This window comes from Bos indicus, chromosome 4 (genome assembly GCF_029378745.1).
Source record: "Bos indicus isolate NIAB-ARS_2022 breed Sahiwal x Tharparkar chromosome 4, NIAB-ARS_B.indTharparkar_mat_pri_1.0, whole genome shotgun sequence".
Taxonomy (NCBI): domain Eukaryota; kingdom Metazoa; phylum Chordata; class Mammalia; order Artiodactyla; family Bovidae; genus Bos; species Bos indicus.
In genome coordinates this window covers 93124868-93146071 of record NC_091763.1, presented here as the reverse complement: position 1 = coordinate 93146071, position 21204 = coordinate 93124868, and the positions used below count along the sequence as shown (strand labels likewise).

The window sequence follows — 21204 nt, the reverse complement described above, 5'->3', positions numbered from 1 at the left end:
ATTTTGAGTAGCAAGGGGCCAGTCCCCTCTAAATCCCTGTCTTTAAAGAGGAGTCATTTAGAGGGAGGCAAAAGGGACCTGTGGCACTACCTTCAATCTGCCTGCGTGCAACCCTGTGTATAGGGGCTGGTCACAGTTGGGGCCTGGCCCCAGGTCTCCTCGGGGCCCCAGTCAGCCTTGCCACTCCTCTGGGCTGCACACAACTTTAAAATCTCCTAATTCTAAATGTCTTTGCTACTCCCCCTAGGAAAAGACTGTGCAAGAAATGAATTCATTTCGTGCTCAGCAGTGCCCACCCCAGTATATACTCGATAGGTATGTGCTGCTTTGGATATTTGGAGAAATGAAACAAACTCCCTTGGTATCAGGTAGAAAGGAGGCAGAGATAAGAGTGCCAGGAAACCAGCAGTTATGGGGACCATTCTGCCCACAATGGTGTATGAATACACTTGGGGACTTTCTTTTATTAATTTATGGTTGTGCTGGGTCTCTGTTGTTGTGTGTGGGTTTTCTCTCGTTGGGGCGAGTGGGGGCTACTCTTCGTTGTGGTGTGCAGCCTTCTCATTGCGGTGGCTTCTTTTGTTGCAGAGCATGGGTTCTAGGGTGCATGGGCTTCAGCAGTTGAGGCTCGCGGGCCCTAGAGCACAAGCTCAGGAGTTGTGGTGCCTGGGCTTAGTTGCTTCACTGCACGTGGAATCTTCCTGGACCAGGGGTTGAACCTGTGTCCCCTGCATTCGCAGGTGGATTCTTATCCACTGTATGACCAGGGAAGTCCCTGCGGGCTTTCACATGGAAACATCCATGATGAGAACAACCTGTCACAAAGGGTTCTGCAGGAATGAAGGTCAACAGGAACACTCATAAATTATTCTCATCATTCTGCTTGTTCCCACCTAGACCAACTCAGTCCTCCGCCTTGCTCCAAACTTTAGGAGGCTGACCTTGAAAGACTGTCACCTGGGCACCTCTGCTCTCTAGCTGCTAGTTGGGATCTGCCAATGAGACACACCAACATAGAACTGGCAGGTGAGAAGAGAGGGAGGAGTAGCACGTATACTGCCCACCTCACCACGGCTCTGACAGAGGCCGCAGCCCCTGTAGCCACTGCGTGTGTCTGGCCCACACAGTGTGTGTCTGGCCCACACCAGGTCTCCAGCTCTTGCTCCCTCCTCTTCCCCCTTCAAGCCCATGATGGCAGCACTTTTCCACTGTTGCTGGTGCCTGGTGCTTGCTTAGTCGTTCAGTCGTGTCCAACTCTCTAGGGCCCTATGGACTCTAGCCCGCCAGGCTCCTCTGTCCATGGAATGTTCCAGGCAAGAATACTGGCATGGGTGACCATTTCCTACTCCAGGGGATCTTTCCAACCCAGGGATCATATCTGCTTCTATCTCCTGCATTTGCAAGTGGATTCTTTACCACCGAGCCACCTGGGAAGCCCACTGGTGCCTGGGGACTTCGCCATTTCTTGTTGGTTCTCCTACCTCTGCCCTCTGCACAGTCTGTTCACTAAGAACTCTTCAGTTAAAGCTTTTTTTTCTGGTCTGCACTGCATGGCTTGTGGGATCTCAGTTCCCCAACCAGGGATTGAACCTGGGCTGTGGCAGTGAAAACCCAGAATTCCAACCCTGAGGCTACTGGACTCCCTTCAGTTCACTGCTAGGAGCCTGGGTGATTTTAAGTCATCTCTGAGGGTAAATAGCTCAAGAAGTCATAAGAACTAAGCCATGAAGGCCCACACACAGATCTTCTCAGGGCATCCTTCTCACAGGATCCAAGGGCAAGCCAGGTGGCCCCCCTCACACAAAGCACCCAGATCATTCAGTTTCTCTTTGCTCAAATGAGTTCCTCGAGATTGGGGTGAGTGTGGACAGAACAATCCATTTGTGACTTGGCTGGCCACACAAGGAGCCGACCTCATTGCTGAGGTCACTGGCAGGGTTAGAAATTGTAGGGAGGAGCCAGACCCTTAGTGAGTACCTGGTTAGAGGGGAACCACTCTTTTCTGGTTGTGTTGAGGTGCTGAACAAGTAAAAAGCCACAAAGTCTCGTAATTCAGTTGACATTTAATTACAAGGAACCCAGGTTCTGAGACAGGGCAGGAGATGGGAGCCAGCAGTTCCCCGTAAGCCTGAATGGCGGAGGCTAAGGAGATGGGGACACGGGGAACATGTGGGTGGGGTGAGGCCGCTGGCACAGTGTGTCCTGCCCAAAGCTGAGGGTAGTGGCCACTGGGAGTCTGCCCCACGGCTGGCCCAGGCCTGCCATCACTCCATGAGGCAGAACTCTGTCTCTTGCGGTCGCATGTTGGGTAACACATACAGAGCCACAGCTGCAAGAGCCAAGAACACCACAGGCTTCCACATCCCAAACATGTTCTGTGGGGACCAAAGACAGATGGTGAGTGCCCAGCCTTCTGAACCCTTCCCTAAGCCAGAGAACACCCTGCCTACTGGTGCTGAGAGATACCTCAGCAACATCATTATGGTCCAGTCTCTCTTACCTCCTGGGTGACCGCTGCAGACAATGAGGGCTTAGCTCCGGCACCACTAGGTATCTGGAACAACACTGGATCACCTGAGTGGGCTGCCTCTACTCACGTCCCATGGGGTGTAAAGAAAACCAGCCCCTGTGTGTAGGAGGCAAGCTCAGGAGCAGATTTTTAGAGCATCCAAATGGTTGCCACAAAGGATTAGATGCCATGGTAGGAAAAAAGAGGGTAAATTTAGGTCCTTGGGAGAAGCAGAAGCATCATTAGCTTGATGGAGGAAAAGTGAACTCAGAGTCAAGAAGGAGGATGATAAGACTTGGGGGGAGAAGGGAAGAAACTGCACCACGGAGTATAAGCCAATGTGAGGTTCTTATGCAGCCCAGACTGTCTGTGGAGGACGATATCCTTGAAGGATGAATTCAAGGAAGCCGGTCACTGGCCCTGGGAGGCAAACACCAGGGTCATTAAAACACCTCCAGTAACCGGCCCTGGTGACTAGCCTCCTGAGCATGTGCTGGAGTTGCTGAGGCTTCCAGACTTTGCAGACCACAGCAAATCCTGCTGATTCTTGGGACCAAAGGAAAAGCATCACTCAGGGAATGTGACGTCTTGGACAAGAAAATACATATACTTGGGAAATTGTTCTTATTTTATATTCCTTTTTCTTTTAAACTTAGAAGACAATTTGGATTTTGAGTCATAAGTATAAAGGCATAAGGCATAAAGTAACAGAAGAATGGTTTTAGGTAAGGACAAAGAATAACTCACTACGCTAAGGATGCATTTGCTCAGAGAAAAATGGGTCTAAGAAGATTTTTTCTGGGGAGTGCTGCCTCATTTCATTGTGGCATCATTGTTATGCCTTTTAGGTGTACTGTTTCCACATTTACTTTCTGTTTGTCCTACTGTTTTCTGTTCTGTTGTTTCTCCTTTCTTGCCTTCCTTGGGTTAATTTAAAAGTAATTATTGAATATTATCTTTTGGCCTTTTGGCCATACCTCTGTATTTTAAAAAGAGAATTTTTAAGCCAAGGATAAAGATCAAAGAAAATCTCCTACATTTGTAGAAAGAGGTACTGAGAAGAATAGAAGATATGAAATGAAAGAAAAGCAAAACCATGTTGGAAGTGCAATACAGAGTAATTCACGTGAGAAGATAACTGAAAAGGGAGCTAGAAAAAACATTTACTCAGATGCTTACAACCTGACATGCATTGCGAAAAATGTCAGTCTGGGACTTCCCTGGTGGTGCAGTGGTTAAGAATCTGCCCTGCAGTGCAGGGGATGAGGGTTTAGGACCTGGTCAGGGAACTAAGATCCCACGTGCCGCAGAGCAACTGAGCCTGTGAGACACAACTAAGACCCGATGCAGGCAAATAAATAAGTTAAAAAAAGAAAAATATTAGCCTGAGGTTCTTAAAGGAGGAAAGAGCTGAACCCATAAATATGAACTGGTGGCCTTTTACACTCGGCAGAGGCGAGACTTTAGACTGGTTGAGGGGAGGGTGGGTGTGGATGTCCCTAAGGAGTGAGTCATGTCAGGCTTTCTTTTCAGACTGCATTACTGAATTGACTGATCAAGGAAATCCGTGTTTTGGGGACTTAATCAAGGTGTTTGACAAGATTTTCCATGCTGTCCTTGGAAAGAATATGAGAAGCCAAGAGCAGGCTGACAGCAGCCTGCTGCATGAGCACTCGCGTGTGACCAGTGAGCCTGAGAGCCTGCAGAGGGCCTCCAGAGGCTTGCCCTCACCTGTAACTCAGGTGAAGACGAGATGGTGGCTGGTCACCCCTGAGTGTGAGGTGAAGCTGGGAGTGAACATATTTTGAAACCACAGGGCCAAGAGAAAAAACAAACAGAAACAATCTATAGGTGAGAACAGTGGACAATGAACTAGATTTCAGAGCTGAATGGAAAATTCTGTCTTGGATCCAAAAAATCAACTGCAGGCAGAGGACAGGGAAAGAATGCTCAGCATATGCAATGTGCAAAGGGGTTTTATAAACAATACATGATATAAGTTAGCAATGTGGTATTAGTTAGCAAGAGAGCCAATGAGATCTGAGGCTGCACTAAGAGGCTGCTGAATGGTGTCTTCCTAACTACTTGGAAGTAACCAAGGAAAACTGCTCAAAATAAGGAGAGATACAGTGAAACAGGATGAGAATTTTTTTGTTTCTTTTTTTGGTCACACTGCATGGCATGTGGGGTCTTAATTCCTCAACCAGGGGCTGAACCCATACCCTACCTGCAGTAGAAGCACAGAATCTTAACTACGAGACCACAGTGAAGTCCAAGAGATTAGAATCTTATCTGATGCTAATACTAAGACCTTAGAATCTGATTCACAATTTACTGGCTGTATTACGTAACCTCCCTAGGCCTTAGTGTTATCATGTATAAACTGACGATAGCTACCTTGTTGGGTTGTTGCGAGAATTAAACAAGGTGATTAGAACAGTGCCTGGCATATAGTATGCATTATGTAAGAAGAGTATGCGCTCATTATTATTTTTGTGGTGTTCTATCATTTATAAAATATTTTCATACACATGAACTCATCTGTTCCTCATATGAGGAAGCCAGAGGACTTACCATCTTTTGCTTACATTTGAAGAGACTAATGTTCAGATTATCCATTTTTCCCACTGGGACTGAGCTGTAAGTAAGAGACAGACTCACCCAACATCCCTGCCACACTCTGAAGCCTCAGTTCCTGGATGGGGGGGCGGCATACTAGGGCACAGCCAGGCTCTGGGCTAACAGGTTCCTCCCAGAGGACCCTTACCCAGGAGTTCCTTCAGCTCCCTTGGACCAGGCCTGGCTGGGTGTGAATTGGTGAAAGGTTATGGCTGAGTGCTTTGGGTCTCATCCCACAGGGAGGAACTCAGAAATCCGGGAGTGTAGAGGGAGAGAGTCCTCACACCAAAGGAGTTAGACCATCCGAGAGAAGTAACTAGAATGTCTAACAGAAGGGAGGAGACGGGTTGAAGAGAAAACAAAAGGTGAGGAGGAAAACAGGAAGGAGAGAAAAGGAAACAGAGATAAATGCTACGACGAATGGTCCAGCAGTTACTCTGAACCTGCGTGTGCTCTGAGCCAACCGCACCCCATTTACAGGGACGTTAGAAGAGAGGGTAACCCACTCCAGTGTTCTTGCCTGGAGAATCCAGGGACGGCGGGGCCTGGTGGGCTGCCGTGTATGGGGTCGCACAGAGTCGGACACAACTGAAGTGACTTAGCAGCAGCAGCAGCAGCAGAAGAGAGGGTGGGCGATGGAAGTGGCAGGCGGAGCATGAGAAAGGAGCCAAAATGGGCCAAGGGAGAATAGTTTATGGGTTCTGCAAGGATTCTACTTTGGGGTGTTCTACATTCTACCTCCTGAACTTGGTGTCCTGTTAACAGATCAGATTACGTGGATTGGTGCCCAGAATATATCAGTTTGGTTCCCTGAGAACACAGCATCTCTGGTGAATGGAAACTTTTCACCAATACCACATCCTCTTCAGAAAGTCTAGCTTGGGAAGCCAATTACAACAGAATCTGACCCCTCAAAAGAGATGTGGGTTTCTTTTTCTGATTTTTTTTGGAGACCAGAATTCCCAAACCAGAGAATGTCTCAGTAGGAAGTATATAATATGGTGGAGTTTGATGCCAAGGCTGACAGACAACTGAGACTGCCCTCATACAAATGACCCTGGGGCTCACAGCTCTCCAGACCTCCTCTCTCACCCAAGTGGGGAGGCGGTAATTAATGGTTATAGTAAGAACTTAGCTCTAGGGCTAAACAAAGACAAAGAGCAGCCAGGCGAGCCTTGCAGTCAGACATCTCTCATTGGAAGTAGTTGAGGGGGCTCTGAAAGTAGCCACAGGGCTGCAATCATCCAGATTTTTCCAACCCAGAGGACAGAAACTCAAACTGTGTCAATGGTGAGCATTCCAACTCCCCACACATTAGGAAGACATGCTCCGAGATGTTATGGGCTTTGTGGTAGCCCAATGGGAAGCCAGGACTAACACTCAGTCATTACTGTCACCTGTTGTAAAATGGCAAAAGCAAGCAGCAAGCCGCTGAGAGACAGGGTGAAGAGGAGAGGCCAGGGCAACCTGCAACCCCCTCTACCCCTCGGAAGGAGAGGACGCAATACCAGTACCTGCATTAGGACGACGTCTCGGCCCACCAGCACCAGAGCAAAGCCGATATGACCACCAGGCCTACAAGAGGCAAGGAGAAGATGGGGGGATCGGGGGCGGGGGATGACTGCAACATGTCAAATGAGGAAGAGGCACGAGGAGAGACCAGGAGATGAGAGATGGTATAAAAAGACAAACACACATGAATCCAACAGATAATGAAGATGATAAAACAAAGGGAAGAGAGAAAGAGATTAAAAGGTTAAACAACAGGTCAGCAAGAGCAGTGGTGTTTCTTTTCCACAACTCGGGCCTGGTTCTTCTTGTAGGTGGCCTGCAGAAGATGCAAAACTGAACGGGTTAAAAGCAGCAGCTTAGGTCCAATTCGGGACCAGGTTTCTGGCTTGTCATATCCCACTTGTATCTTGTCAAGCCAGGGTTATCTGCACCAAGACATTTCCTGTGGATCAGTACCTCTGGCAAAGTGAAGCTCCAGGGAGTAAAGCTGGGCGCTCCAGATGTGCAGGATGTCTGCTCCGCCTGGGTCACTCTAGGAAGGGCAGTCTTCTGCCAGGCCACCTCGCCCTTTGTTAGCCACGTGTTTTGGCTGCTTTCCACCAAGTCTGTGTTCTGGGCTCTGGTCCCTACCATCCCCTAGGAGTCTGATGCTGTCATTGTGAGACAAAATGCACTAAAACAAGCTGACAATGGAGAAGGTCTAGTTGTGACTGCAACTGTCTTCCAGAGAGAAACTGGATTTGCAGGTAGTAACATATATGCCAGAGAAGGCAATGGCACCCCACTCCAGTACTCTTGCCTGGAAAATCCCATGGACAGAGGAGCCTGGTAGGCTGCAATCCATGGGGTCGATAAGAGTTGGACATGACTGAGCGACTTCACTTTCACTTTTCACTTTCATGCATCGGAGAAGGAAATGGCCACCCACTCCAGTGTTCTTGCCTGGAGAATCCCAGGTATGGGGGAGCCTGGTGGGCTGCCGTCTATGGGGTCGCACAGAGTCGGACACGACTGAAGCGACTTAGCAGCAGCAGCAACACATATACCAGTAGAGCTGCCTGTAAAAGAGGCAGGACCCATGGAGGCAAAGGGACATCTCCATAAGCAGACACAAGAAATGTACTAGATTTTGAAGTAGAAAAATCCAGGCTGCTGTCTAGAAAGATGGCACATGAGGCAAGGATATCTTTGAGGAGGAGGTTCTGAACAGGCATGTGGCGGGATATAAAGACCTCAAAGAAATGGAACCCTGCAGGAGGGGCTGAGCTTACTCCTACTTCCCACATCCTAAGTCAAGGTCCTCTGTCAAAAGATTGACAGAGAACTGTAACTGGGTCCTTGGCCCGTGCCACAGACTGACAGAAAATTCCAGAAAACCTTAAGAGTTGACTGGGACATCCCACCACAAGAGACTTACTTTCTTACCCTGTGTTCAAAGGGACAAAAATAATCAGTACTGTAAACTGAGGACTTCTTCAGATACTAATCAAACCTTTCAGAAATCAGAGCCCCCAGTTAACTTCAACCAGGGCAGAGATTCAGCTAGTATGTTCCTGTACAGATGTACCAGTTGTTAAAATATACAAATGTTTTTGTACCGTTGGTATGTTACCCAGGACACTCCTGTCCAACCTCCCAAGATCTGGTAACTAGAGGGTTAGGGCTCTGGTTGGCCTCCTGAGATTGGCCAACGGCCCCGCTGTACAGATGGAATGTCCCAGCACTTCTGATGGGCTCCGCCCCCTTCCTCATGCCTGTAATACTATATAGAACCCAGGAGGCACACCAGCCTCTCCACACCCCTCACGGCAACAGAAGTCAGCCCTAGGGGTGCACCCCGGGAAAGCAGGACTGGATGACTTGCCCCGGCTGACAGAAATGCCCATCAGTGTCCTCAGCGCAGCGCTAGCAGAGGGTGAAGAACCCTCCTGAAGTGACAAGGGCTACCTCATTGATGTAAGGAGGTGGGACTCCAACCAGCACACTGCGGTTCCCAGAAAAGGTGGTCCCCACCTCTACTCCCATTTCCCCAGTGTGGTGCCTCAGAGCTTCCAGCCTTTGTTCCTGCCAAAGTCCATCCAAGGGCTGGGCCACCCCCAAACACTGGCACTTGCAACCAAGATCCCATTTCCCACATGATCTAGCCTTCAGCTATGGTTACCTTTTTGCTCTCAGAAAGTTTGAGGGGGTTGCTTTCCTCTGAAGCTTCTTCGTCATCATCCTCCTCCTCATCGTCTTCGTCCTTACCCTCCTGGCTGGGGAACTCTTCGTCTTTCTCCTCCTGATCGTCCTTGAACTTAACCTCTTTAGGACCTGATGGCTCAGAAACCATTCCGTCCTGGGACTCCTCCTTTGTTCCCTCCTTGACTTCCTCCTCCTTTTCCTCTTCTGTTTCCTCTTTCTTCTCCTCCTTTGTTGGACCATCCAAGGATGTGTGGCTGGCCTTATAGTACAGCACCACCTCCAGATTCTGTGGGCGGGGGCAGGACCGGGGATGCTGCTGTCACCTTCAGGATGATGCTCAACCACCTCGGGAACACGTGCTTCCTGGTGTGTCATGGTGCATACACAGTACTGTGTCCCAGGACCCAACTGATGCCCCTGTGCACCATGTGGAGGGTAGCCACACCCAACTTCTCTGTGCCTGTACTACACCTACCTGGGACTACAAACCTACCTGGGACCACACACCTACCTGGGACCACATGTCTATCCGGGACCACACCTACCTGGCACTATACCTATCCAGCTATTAGCCATTTCCAACAGTTCCCAGAGCTAAAGATCCTACATCTCAACTGCTGTTTCCTACCCTTGCATGGTGGCTCCTATTTTATCCAATCTTCTTCCACCTATGTGTACACAGGGCTTTGAATAAATTCCTTTCTTTTCATCCATTTGGTGCTTCTCTTGGGCATGTGATCTAGGAAAACAACCTCCCATCCCTCCACAAATTGCACTGGGCTACCTGAAACAGTCATCTAGCCTGGGGGCTAAAGCTCCAGATCCAAGTGGTCCGTATTCTACCCTCCCCTTGACCTCAAAAGAAAAGGGAGGACCAAACAACTACCAAGATGGATCTACTATAGACGAGTTAAGAGACCCCAGAAGCTTCTCTACAGTGACCTCATCTGGTCACAGTGGTGATGAAGATGAATTTTCTTCCCAGGATCTCTGTTAACTTCCTACTCGTCTGACTACTAAGGTTACTACTCACCTTCGTGGTCTCAAGGCCGCTCTCAGTACTCTCTAGGCTTGGCTTGGCCACCTTTTTATTTTTCACCCCATTGGCATTCTTGTTCATGTTCTTGTTGCCGTTCTTGCCCCTGATTTCCTTGGTAACAGAGGACTTCTTCTCTTTGAGCTGGCGGAGCTCTTCCTGGCAGCACTGTAGCTGCCCCTCCAGCTGCTCCTGCACGGCCAGGAGCCGCCCCTGCTCATCCATGCTGGCCTGGTACTGCAGCTGCAGCTCCCGCAGCTTGGCCTGCAGTTCTTTGATCTGTTGGTAGTGGAGAGCCCATTACCCGTGGCTGGGCCTACGTGATCAGTCTGGCCCCTGTCTGGGGGTCCCGGCCTCAGGATCTCCCTGCTAAAGCCCGGGGGGAGGCAGATAATACAGAAAACATGAAAACCGTGGAAAATGAGCCTCAAAAGCAGTTTTACAAAGAGGTTCTCCCTAACTTGAGGCACCTGACTTACATCTAGTGTAAGTCTAATGTGATAAAAAAAAAAAAGGATGACTTAAATTATGCTTTTACTATGAACTGGTGGGGGAATGACTGCTGGACTAACTGAACCATGGGACTTGACTCAGGCTATTTCTCTAACAGGTCAATCATTACTATAGGAACTGTGTCGTATCCTTCTGAGACCAGACTGGGCTCCTGCACCTTGCCCTGGAAACAAAGGCAACTGCCAACCCTGCTCACTACTCACTGGTTTTTGTCCTTCCTGGCTTCTGGCAGCATACTGTGGCCCCCAAGGTAGGTACCAACACTAAGCAACAGAGGCCCATGTGTTTCCCGCTCTCTGAGCCTCTCCCATGCATACAGTGACCCCCACTGGACAGTGGACTACTCCTGGTCAGAGTCAATGCCCTCTATCCCATTCCTAGGCATGCAGAGCACTCTGCTTGGTATTATGAGAAATCCAAAAGACCTGGCCCTGTCCTTGAGGGGCTTACAATCTAGTTAAAGAGACAAGGTGGAATACACACAAACTAAAGAAAATTGGCAGGTAAAAAAAATGCAACTCTACAGAAGTGCTCTAGGACAAAAGAGAGAACAAAATGGCAGAGGGGAAAAAAAAATCATTTCAAGAGGTCTTGATGATCAGTAAATTCCAGAACAGTGGGCGCCTGAGAAATGCCCGTCAGAGGCCCAGCAGACTGCCCTGCTGCCTGGGGTTCAGCCCCTGCTTTGTCCCTCCACCAGGAGGATGGCACCTGTAGAGAGCTAGCAGTGAGCTCCCATCTCACCCTCAGCCTCTCTGAAAGGACTCCAACCTCCTTGGGTTCTGGAGACACCTATGAGAAGCCCTGCCTCGCTGAAAGCAGTTACCTCATTCTTATCCTTGTCGTTTTGGGAGGCGACGGGCTTCTCAAGGCCTTCCATGCACTCCTTGAATTCCTTCTCGCAGGCATCCAGCTCCTCCTTGAGCTCTTTCTGCTCATCCAGCAGCTTCTTCATTCGCTGCTGCAGCAGCGTGTGCTCTTCCTGGCTGAGCTGGTACATGGCCTGCACACCCTGCAGCTTGATCAGCACCTTGGCGACCACGTCCTCAAGGTGCTGTGGAGGGCGAGGAGTGAGGAGGGCACCCTGAGGAGCCCCTGCCCCTCCACCCGCTCTCTTCGCTGGGCCCTTTTTTCTCATGGGTACAAAACACTGGCCGAAAGGATCTGAAGCTGCCCAGGGGGAGAACACTGGATTTCTTCCCATGAAGAGCACATGACTGTGTTGATGAAAAGTCCAGAATCTTAGACTTCCGTCCAGATGGAACTGTATCTCCACAGGAAGTGGGAAGAGCACCTCATTCATTTCCTGACGGTCACCCAGCTCAGCTCTCAGCCCGCTGCCCACTTCACCTCTCGGGCCCTTCCCCGTGGCCTCTCCTAATGAGACAAGAACCATTGTCCCCTGTCTGACCAGACACCTGACTGCCTTTACCTCCACATCTCCAGGCTTGGCCAGCTCGTCGTCCATGCTGCTGCTGACGTAACTCTTGTGACAGGTGTCGGAGCTGCTGCTGCTGCCATAGCTCCTCTTATAGGTGTCGGAGCTGCTGCTGCTGCTGCTGAGGTAACTCCGCTGATAGGACTCGCTGGCACTGGTGCTGCTTTCGTAGCTCTTGAGGAGGCTCTCTTCACTGGCCTGGCTGCTGCTGTAGCTCTTCTGGTAGCCCTCATCGTCATTGATGTTGCAGCTCTTGTGGCAGTTTTCGTTGCTGGTGGTCGTGCTCGAATAACTCTTCCTGTAGGAGTCCAGGCTCATCTTGATTGAAGGGGACTGGTCTTGGAGCAGCTGCATTTCTTCCAGACAGAGCTGCAGGTCGGCCTGCAGCCTCTTCCGCTCCTCCAGAAGCCGCTCCTGCTCCTGCTGCAGCAGCTCCTGCTCAGTCTCACTGGCCTCATACAGCTCCTGCAGGGCCTGCATCTGGGCAATGATCATCTTGGACTGGCGGGAGTGGGTGGAGAGACACCAGCGTTACTTCAGACGCTGTGGTCCTTCCAGTGGAACCCCTCCTGGTGAGGATGTCTGATATCCCAGGTCAGGAAATGGCACACCTGGCCCTCCCAGCTCACCGCAGCCCAGGACTTCCACTTAGCCTGCAGGTACCTGGCATGTTTCAATTTCTTACTCACTGGAGAAAATCTCCTAGGGCAGACACTCCGCAATTTCTGGGCTCTCATTTCCCCCGGCTGCTATGCTCTGGTAACCTCCTCTCTCCCTGGAGCAGCACTGAGTGGGTCTCAAGGTCACTCAGCCTCCCTTCTCTTTTTTTAGTCAGGTGGATCCATTATCCTGACCTCTGGGGCTCAGTCCCCTCCTCCACTCCCAATTCTAAAATCAGCCCTGGCCACGAACATGAGCATATGAAGAACTCCTCCCTTGGAAGATGAAGACTTCCAATCAGGGTCTCACTACGAGCCCCTCTCCTGCCTCAATGCCAAATCTGGCTTCTGGGCATGCTTTCTGGGCCCTCTGGGTCTGGCTCCTTGGCAGCTGATGCCCAGGATGAGATCTGATCAGTTAAGGAAATATTTTCTATTTCCTGGTCTGGTTCCTGGTCTCTGTTATCCAGGCTGAAATCGGATGCCCCTGGAACCTGATCAACCAAATCGCAGGGTTTGGACTTCTGCTGCTCTATGCATCTATCTGCCTGTCTAGGCTAATATCTGAACAAATTGATCTCACTTAAATGGAAACTGTCTTCCTGCTCTTCCTTGCCTACACTGAGGCCTCAGACCAAATGCATCTCCCAATCCCGAACATACTTGTTTAGAAATTTCCACCAATATGACCTCAGAGGCCTGACCACTCACTGGTGTTTGAGACACATGGATTCTCTAGTCTAACGCCTCTGACCTGGCTGTTACTGCTGCAAAGTTCCAATCCAATGAAGACAGTGAGGTCAGTACCAAGAACCCCATATGCTGGGAATTTCTCTCTTAGAAACAAATGGCCCCAGATATGCCTCATGTAGAACACCAAAAGGTTACAAATTTGGATCACTGGAAAGTGAACTTCTCAATCATCAACCAGCTCATGAGGAAAAGACAACATGTTTAGAGTCAGTCCTAAAGAACCCAAACAAACACTAGGTTGCTCTACTTCCAACTACATCTGGAAAATGAGGTATTAAAGAGACTGAGTTCAAAGTATCAGGAGATCACAGACTTCCTGATCATCACAGTGCTTCAGGTGGGCATCCATCCGGAGGAGCAGCTCAGGCCAGACCTAAAGCTGTGACTAAGGAGCCCATGAGTGGGCTTCAGCTTCCTCTCTGCTCCTGGCCCAACAGGCCTTCGGAACTCAGACCCTGCTATGGAGCACCTTTCCCTAGCATACTGCTGCCCCCAGAACTGTCTCCCTGCCTCTTGCTATGGTTACCTTGTTGTGACCACACTTCGAGGACTTAGGCCATTTGGGATCCTCGGGATTCTCCAACACTTCCCGGAAGCTGGACTCCTTGAAACGGTGCAGCGCTCCTTGCAGTTCTAACTGTTCTTTTACTATGTTCTCTTGGTTCTGTATCAGTTTCTTCTGCTCCTCCTGCATGCCTTGGTAGAGCATCTGCACTTCACACAGGTCCTGTAACTTTGTGAGAAGCTCCTGACTCTGTGAGGTGGAGTGGAAGGAAGTGGGCGGCACTGTGATAGTTACACGGAAAGACCTCTGCCTCCTTCCCTCTGGGGACCCTTCCCTCAAAGGAGTTGGCTTTGCTCAGCCCACTTGGGATAGGAGGGGAGTCTTTCTACACAGACCTGCCAGTGGAGGAGTTAAGACCTCCTGTGGGTGGATGTCTTTTGCTTTTTACAAAGTGATTTCAAGGACATTTTCTCCAGATGGACTAAATATCTAAAATGCTGGACAGATTCCAGAGTTGAGGTTGTATTTCAAGATTTAAAGCCCTAATCGGCTATATTGAGCAGTTTTGTGTGAGGAGACTGGTGAGAAAGTGAGGAGTTAAGACAAAGTTCCTTTTGCATCCTTTCACTTCTCCTCAGGTCGCTCACATCCGGGAAGGGCCTCGCAGCTGACGGCCGCCCTGGCCGCCATTACCTTATGGAAGAGACCAGACTTGGGGAGTGGGAACGTGAGCCTGTGCAGCTCTTCTTGTAGCTGGCCCTGCTCCTCCTGCATCCTCCTCTGCTCCTCCAGGAGCTCGCACTGCTCCATCTGCAGCTGTGCCATCTCCTTCTGGCTGGCTTTGTAAGTCTCCTGCAATTCTGTCAGTCTGAAGAGCAGCGCATCACACTGTGGATGGGGCGGGGCACGCAGGGTGGTCAGCGGACCACGCCTGTGTTCTGTTCTGTGATTCTCCAGGATCTCCCGCCCTGTGGTCACCTTAGACTGATCACCCCAAGCCCCACTGCGCCCCCTAGAGGCCTAGATGTTGAACGGGAACCCCAGCAGGCGGCTCAGGGCTGAAGTTTGGCTGTGCTGGATATTTTGCCTACTAGTCCTCTCTGAGGGTGGTTTTCAAGAGAGTGTTGGCAATGCCCCTCCCTTCTTACCTCCCCCTTGCTTCTTTCCTCTGGTGAAGACCATTTTCCCACCGTGCTGGGAATTCTAGTTTTCCAGTTGTTTCTATAACTGATTATGTTCCTTACCAATAAGGATGTACTTTCACCCTAATTTCCCCCCATATTTGTTTTCATCATCAGCTTTAAAAATCTTTAGAGAAGTATGAACTATTGCTAAGCTGGGGTTGAGAAGACTAAAGTATCCTATGACTCCAAAAACCCAATCTTCTAGTATCAGACTAGTCTCAATGCTCTTTTAGGACTAGAGAAAAGACTGCCTCTGTGTGCCAACATCCTTCTCCCTTCCTATGGTCCCCTCCCCTAGTAGAGGAAGTGATGAGCGGGATATGGACCCCCTGGCCCTCTCAATGGAGTCGGTGTGGCGGGAGAAGGGAAAGTGAGCCTGGGTGTAGAAAGGCAGGTGGACTACTAGGGCAGCCCAAAAAACATCTCCAGCTCTGTGTCTTCGGAAGGCCTTCCCCTGGAGACATAGCCTGCTGTGGCAGGAGCAAATGAGTATTCTAGCAGTATTTTGCATCATGTGTTGACATTTTTCCATTTCCTGCCAGTGATCAGGAGCTGAAAGTACTCAATAAGGCTAATTAATAATGACTTGCATTTTACACACTATGGAGAAAAGGGAAAGTGAGGAAGGAAGGCCTTATTGATCACCAGGATTTTTCACTAAAACAAAGTGAGGTAAGAGTAATATTCTGCTCAATTTAAAAAGGGTAAGATTTGAGTTGAGAATTTAACTACTCTGAAGTCATGGAATAAATCCTGGAAAAGCCCAGGTTCTTCTAATAACAATCAGCACTCAGGGCACCAACCATGCCTTCTGACAAGAGCAGCTACAATCTGCCTCAGAAAACTGGACCTTCTCTTTCTAGTTCTAACAGTCATAGTTGTGCATATGGGCCTACGTGTATGTTCTCCTCCACAAATGACAGGATTTCACTATAGTTCTAAAAATAAAGTATAAAGTCTACACTCATGGAATCATGTGTAAAACCTTCAGGTATTCAGACTGGACCCAGATGTATTGATTCTACTAAGCTGTAGCTCAGGCTCAAAGTGAAGGTCAAGTCAAAGTTTTAATGTTAACAGCATGGGTTCTGTCTCTGTTCCCTGCCTTTCCACACTCAGCTTTTGACTGGACAGGAAGTCCATCAAGCCTTTCGTTTGCATGACTTCATCTCTTGCCCCTCTACTTCCTCTCTCCAAGGCTTGGGAGACCTCACCTGTCTTAGTTACAATTACCTTATTAGCACACTTCCCTTTGTCCTCTAGGATGGACTGGGTGCTCCTGAGCTGCTGCAGCTCCTGCTGGCAGAGCAGGAACTCCTGCTCCAGCTGGTCATACATGTGCTTCTGCCGGTCCAGTGTTTCCTGGCTGCACTGGTACAGCCGCTTCGTCTCCTGCAGCTGGGCGTGGACCTCTGCACTCTGGGGTGGGGAGGCAGACCCGGCCATTATCCCCAGAGACCCATGGCCACACTCTCTCCTCTCGGGCAGGGGCTAAGGGGGTCCTATCCTGTCCTTTCCAGGTCTAGGGGGGAACTCCCTGAGATGGACGAATCCCTAACAGGCTCTCCACAGATACTGGGGGCTTCCTCTCTGGGGAGGCAGGGAAGGGAAAGGGCCTCCTTTCTACAGTCATTTCGGACTTAAAATCACAGGAAGCCGAGTGTGTTGTGACCCTCTGAGGTCACCTTTCCACTGGGCACAGTCATAGTTGTGTATATGGACCTACATATATGTTCTTCATGAATGACAGGATGTGATTATGGTTCTAATAGTAAGGTATAAAGTCTCCTCACCAACAGCTCCTCCATAGAACTACCATCCTTTTCTCCTGCGGACCCAGCCTCTCATGGGAGGGTCTGCCGGGCTACCTTCTCCCTCACCTGAAGCTTGTTTTACCTTCTCGCTGCTCTCCTGGTAGGTGGTCACAACACCCCTGAGGTGCTGCACCTCGGCCTCATGGCAGCGCAGAGTGTCCCGCAGGTGCTGCTGCACGTCCAGCAGCTTGTCCTTCTCACATGAGATGCTCTGGCACTGCAGCTGCAGCTTCTGTAGCTGGCACTGTAGCTCCTGCGGTGGAGGGGGCCTGGGGCAGTGCCTCTGTAGTCCTCCACCCACTCACTCTTCTGCTGGAATCGCCCTCAGACACAGTCTGAGAATCCACTGGTCCCTGCCCTGCGCTTACATGCTGCCCTCTGGTCCAATGGGGGACTCGAGGGCAGCTGGAGTCCTGGACCTGCAGTGCCATACAGGTGGCAGCTGGAGCTATTTCAACACTCTACTCTTCTCCCCACCCTGCCCAAACCTCTTGGCACCTGAGCAGCCCCTCATCTCGGGTTGCTGTTACCTTCTCACTCTGGCTTTCTACTGTGCTTTTCATGACTTTGAGCTGCCGGAGCTCAGCCTGAAGTTGTAGCTGCACCTTCAAGAGCTCACTCTGTTCATCCTGGCTAGCATCGTACTTCTGCTGCAGGGCACAGAGTCTGGTCTTCAGCTCCTCGTTCTGTGGTGGGGAGGATGTGGGAAGAGTGGTTACTCTCAGAAATCAGCAGACCCCTCTCCACACCAGAGTGGTTCTTTTTGCCGAGCAGACATCTTGAGGAGCTCCCCTGGGCGTTAGCGTTTAGTTTCTTCTCTGCAGCAGATGCTCCATCATGACTACCATTCTAGAATGCAATGCTGTGTGACTTCTCCACTTGCTCTCCAGTTGGCCGTACCCCTGGCTGCAGGCCAAGAGTCAGTAGAGTGCAGCCCACCTCTGCCTTCATCCTCCCTGGAAGCAGTAACTCCAATCGGGCCCTTCTGCCCTCCCCTGGTGCCCAGCCCTATCCGTGTTTACCTGGGTGACACTGTGGGACGTCTGAAACCGAAGCACCTCATTCTGTGCACACTTGAGCTCCCTCTGCAGCCGCCTCTGCTCCTCCTCGCTGGTCCGGCGATGGTGATGTAGCTCTTGCAACTCACAAGTCAATTTCTTACACTGTGTGGGAAATGGAACAGGAAGCCTGAATTACTACAGGGACCATATGAACTCTGGGAATGGACCTAGGCAGAGAATGGCAGTACTTTTACTGGAATATTCCATGAAAGGCACACAAGTGAGACCCCAGAGTCTGATCTCTTGCCATAGCACCTGTCTCCCTTGTTGACCTTGTGTCTAAGGAGATGCTGCTGACACAGGCCAGGAGAAGGTAAGAGCGAGGCAGTGAAGGAGCTGGCCTTTCCCTACCTTGCTCTGCATGTCATGCATCTGCTCCTTGGCTCCCAGCAGCTGCTGCCGCAACAAATGCATTCCAGGATCGGGCTCCAGGAAATCCTCTTCTGAGGTCTGAGACTCTGCTGACCTCATAGTCCGTAGCGTTTGGGACTCCAGCCACCTTTCTGTTGCTCTTCGTGTCCTGTAATTCAGAACCCCAGAGCCACATTCGGGAGAGCGTTCTGCCCAGCACAACCGGCCAAGTATGCCTGGTCCTGATGCCTTCATTTTAGGCAAAAGACAGTTAAGGAGCCTTCTCTTGTGATTTACCTCTCAAACACACTTGAAGGATGACAGAAAAAGTCCCCAGCACCTCAACCTGCAAAGGCATGTCTGGCTCTGAGAGACCCTAAGGGTACTAGTCGAGTCAGGCTCCAGGCTGGGACTGGAGTGAAGCCAGCTCCAATTTGGAAGCAGTGCATCCTTAGACTGGATCAAGTCTGGGAGGACAATAAAGGAATTGCTTCTCCTCTACTCCAGAGCAGAGCCAACCAGACCTAACTGCCTATAGTGGAAGAAAATGAAATTTCAGAACTCGCCCAGCTCTAGTCCTGAGACATCTGGTTGGATCCCCATACCTGCTTCTCAGCAGTATTCAAACCCTTCAAATACCATGGGAAAGACCAGCTCTCCCACAGTGGAGGAAGGCTGGGGAGCCTGACATCTGCCTTCGGTGGTTCTAGTCAGGGAATAGCCCTGTCCTAAAGAGCCCTGTGGGCCTGTGGGCTGTACCTCTCACTCTCCAGATCTGCAAGCTGCCCTGTGAGGCTGCTGTTGCTCTCCTGCAGGGCCCGGTACTCCTCGTTCAGGAAGTGGTAACGTTCCCGCAGTTGCTGCAACTCTTCTGCAGAGGACAGGCGGAGAGGTGAGACCCCAGGGAGGAAGCACAGATGACCAGCCCCCAGTTTTCTAGCCCAGAAATCTGGCTGCAGAAAGCTGAAGAGTTTCTTTTTCTAGAGACAGATGAGATACCCCATGCAGAGGTTTAGAAGACGGGGCCCAGAAAGTTTCAAGTTGCAATGGGTCTTTGTCCTCTTTCAGTGTGCTGCCCTTATTTTCAACTTCCCAGAAGACTGGCCCTGGGTGTCCATCTTCAAAACTTCAACCAAGAGGGCCGGGGTGGGGGGTGCGGAGGTGGCAGGGGAAACAAGCAAAACCAACCAAGACAGCGTCTTCAGATTTTTAGGAGCTTTTGAGGGTTTAATGAATTAATTGTGAGGGTTTTTGGTTTATTGTATTTAAAGTTCCCATTCAACTGTTTATGGTTATTGTCCTTACACTTTTAGTACAAAAAGCTGAGAGTGTGAACTGCCAGTCCTCAGCTTTCAGAGACAACCCAGGCATCCTTGCACTTCTTGTTGTCCTTTTACTTCCTTTATCATCACACCCAATCCATCGGCCTGCACATGGTCAAGAATTCTTTCTAATGATCTTTTTTATCTGCCAGCAAAAAAGCTCACCACAACTGAACCCACAAATTATACATCCACAAGCATCAGCAGAGATCTGGTTAAAATGCCCAGCACAGATCCTAAGTTCCAGATACCAATACTTTTTCATGATGTGAAAATAGAAACACACATATCTGCTTTGTTTTTTCATGATGAAGAATTAATTCTCTCAGAATACTAATTCTGCTGATGTTTAAAGAACACTAACTTGCTCCAGTTAGAGCCCAAGGCCTATCTTTCCCACTCTAAGAGTCAACACCCTGACATTCACTTCTAGTGTTCCTTCTTTAGTCCACTCAAAAGTTTTCGGCATACTCCAGATTACCGTAGAAGGAAGGAAGGAAACTAATCTTTAATAAAAGCTAACCATGTGCTAAGCATTAGACCGGATGATTCCCGCCTTGGCGTTAGTTGTGTGTGAGTGCTTTCAGCATACTAGGCATTTCATTTAATCCCCAAAAAAGCCCTATAAGGTTTTCTTTCTTTCTTCCTTTTTAAATAAACTTTTAGTGTTAGAACAGTTTTTGATTTACAGAAAAGTTGCAAAGATAGTGCGAAATTCCCTGGGAGTATTTTCACCCAGCTTCCCCTCTTGTTAACATCTTTCCATGGGTACATCTGTCATGAGTAAGGAATGAACACTGGTATATTACTGTTAACTAAACTCTATATTTTATTCAGATTTCTCTACGTTTTCTCTAAGGTCCTTTTCCTGTTCCAGAATCCCATCCAACTATAAAGTTTTATTAATCAATTTTCACAGCTATGGAAACTGTGAGATAATAACCAGGCTAAGTTTATCCTGCTAATTAGCAGAGCTGAGATTCTGAACAGCCCAAGCCTTCCAACTGTGTTAGCCTCCTTCTCAGAGTATATCAGTCCAAAGGCGCTTCTGAGAAGCCTGTTACAGCTGGGAAAACTTGAAGTTCTTTTGATTCCTTGTTGACTGCCTTTGCTTGACCTGGCCTAGTACAGGGCCTCCCATTATACTCAGATCATAAATCTAGCCTCAGAATAAAGGCAAAGTCTCTTACGTCATGAAGCCTAGCAACTCACTGGGAGACTCTGAGCAGAGCTCTAAGCTTTTGTGTACCTCATGTATTACTAGAAATAACCTCTGTTCCTCTCCAGCTGTCTTGTGCTCTGGTTTGTTGCCCCCTAAAACTTCTACTTGGGGAGGGCTGCGTGCTATGCTGTGCTTAGTTGCTCAGTCATGTCCAGCTCTTTGTGACCCCATGGACTGCAGTCCACCAGGCTCCTCTGTCCAAGGGGCTTCTCCAGGCAAGAATACTGGAGTGGGTTGCCATGTCTTCACTCAGATTCTTTACCATCTGAGCCACTAGGGAAGCAGGAAGGGCTTTAGCACAGGCAAATCAACAAATGTATGATGGCTCTGTGAGGAAGAATTCTCAGGGGACATCTCCATGGTACTGTTTCTTATACCGTCATAGATTGGTTACATGACCTCAAGCTTTTCTCTCTTACAGTCTTGAATCCCACCTAGAAGTTTCTTCTACAGGTTCCCAATTCATGATCTAAGCCCACCTTCTTGCAGCCTAGCTCCCTCTGCTTGATTTGACTCACAGAC

General features: G+C 49.6%; 1 protein-coding gene across 7 annotated transcripts in view; it reads right to left on the bottom strand.

Annotated features, from left to right (window-relative positions):
- Positions 1 to 2045: 2045 nt before the first annotated feature.
- CCDC136 (coiled-coil domain containing 136) overlaps positions 2046 to 21204 on the bottom strand; it is a 28140-nt gene continuing 8981 nt past the window's right edge. For 2 of the 7 annotated variants that reach the window (XM_019959046.2, XM_070788115.1), the window contains 13 exons: positions 18898 to 19009; positions 18139 to 18307; positions 17749 to 17889; positions 17257 to 17412; positions 16809 to 16979; positions 16146 to 16331; positions 14422 to 14616; positions 13750 to 13977; positions 11806 to 12312; positions 11200 to 11427; positions 9858 to 10139; positions 8802 to 9110; positions 2046 to 2375 (listed from right to left, as the gene is read on the bottom strand). In XM_019959046.2, coding sequence (XP_019814605.2) covers positions 2265 to 2375; positions 8802 to 9110; positions 9858 to 10139; positions 11200 to 11427; positions 11806 to 12312; positions 13750 to 13977; positions 14422 to 14616; positions 16146 to 16331; positions 16809 to 16979; positions 17257 to 17412; positions 17749 to 17889; positions 18139 to 18307; positions 18898 to 19009 — 2795 coding nt within the window. In that variant the 3' untranslated portion in view covers positions 2046 to 2264. Of the gene's footprint in view, positions 2376 to 2500; positions 2627 to 6642; positions 6750 to 8801; positions 9111 to 9857; positions 10230 to 11199; positions 11428 to 11805; positions 12313 to 13749; positions 13978 to 14421; positions 14617 to 16145; positions 16332 to 16808; positions 16980 to 17256; positions 17413 to 17748; positions 17890 to 18138; positions 18308 to 18897; positions 19010 to 21204 lie in introns of those variants that run through there. The other 5 variants (XR_011566301.1, XM_070788113.1, XM_070788114.1 and 2 more) reach the window with 5 other exon arrangements.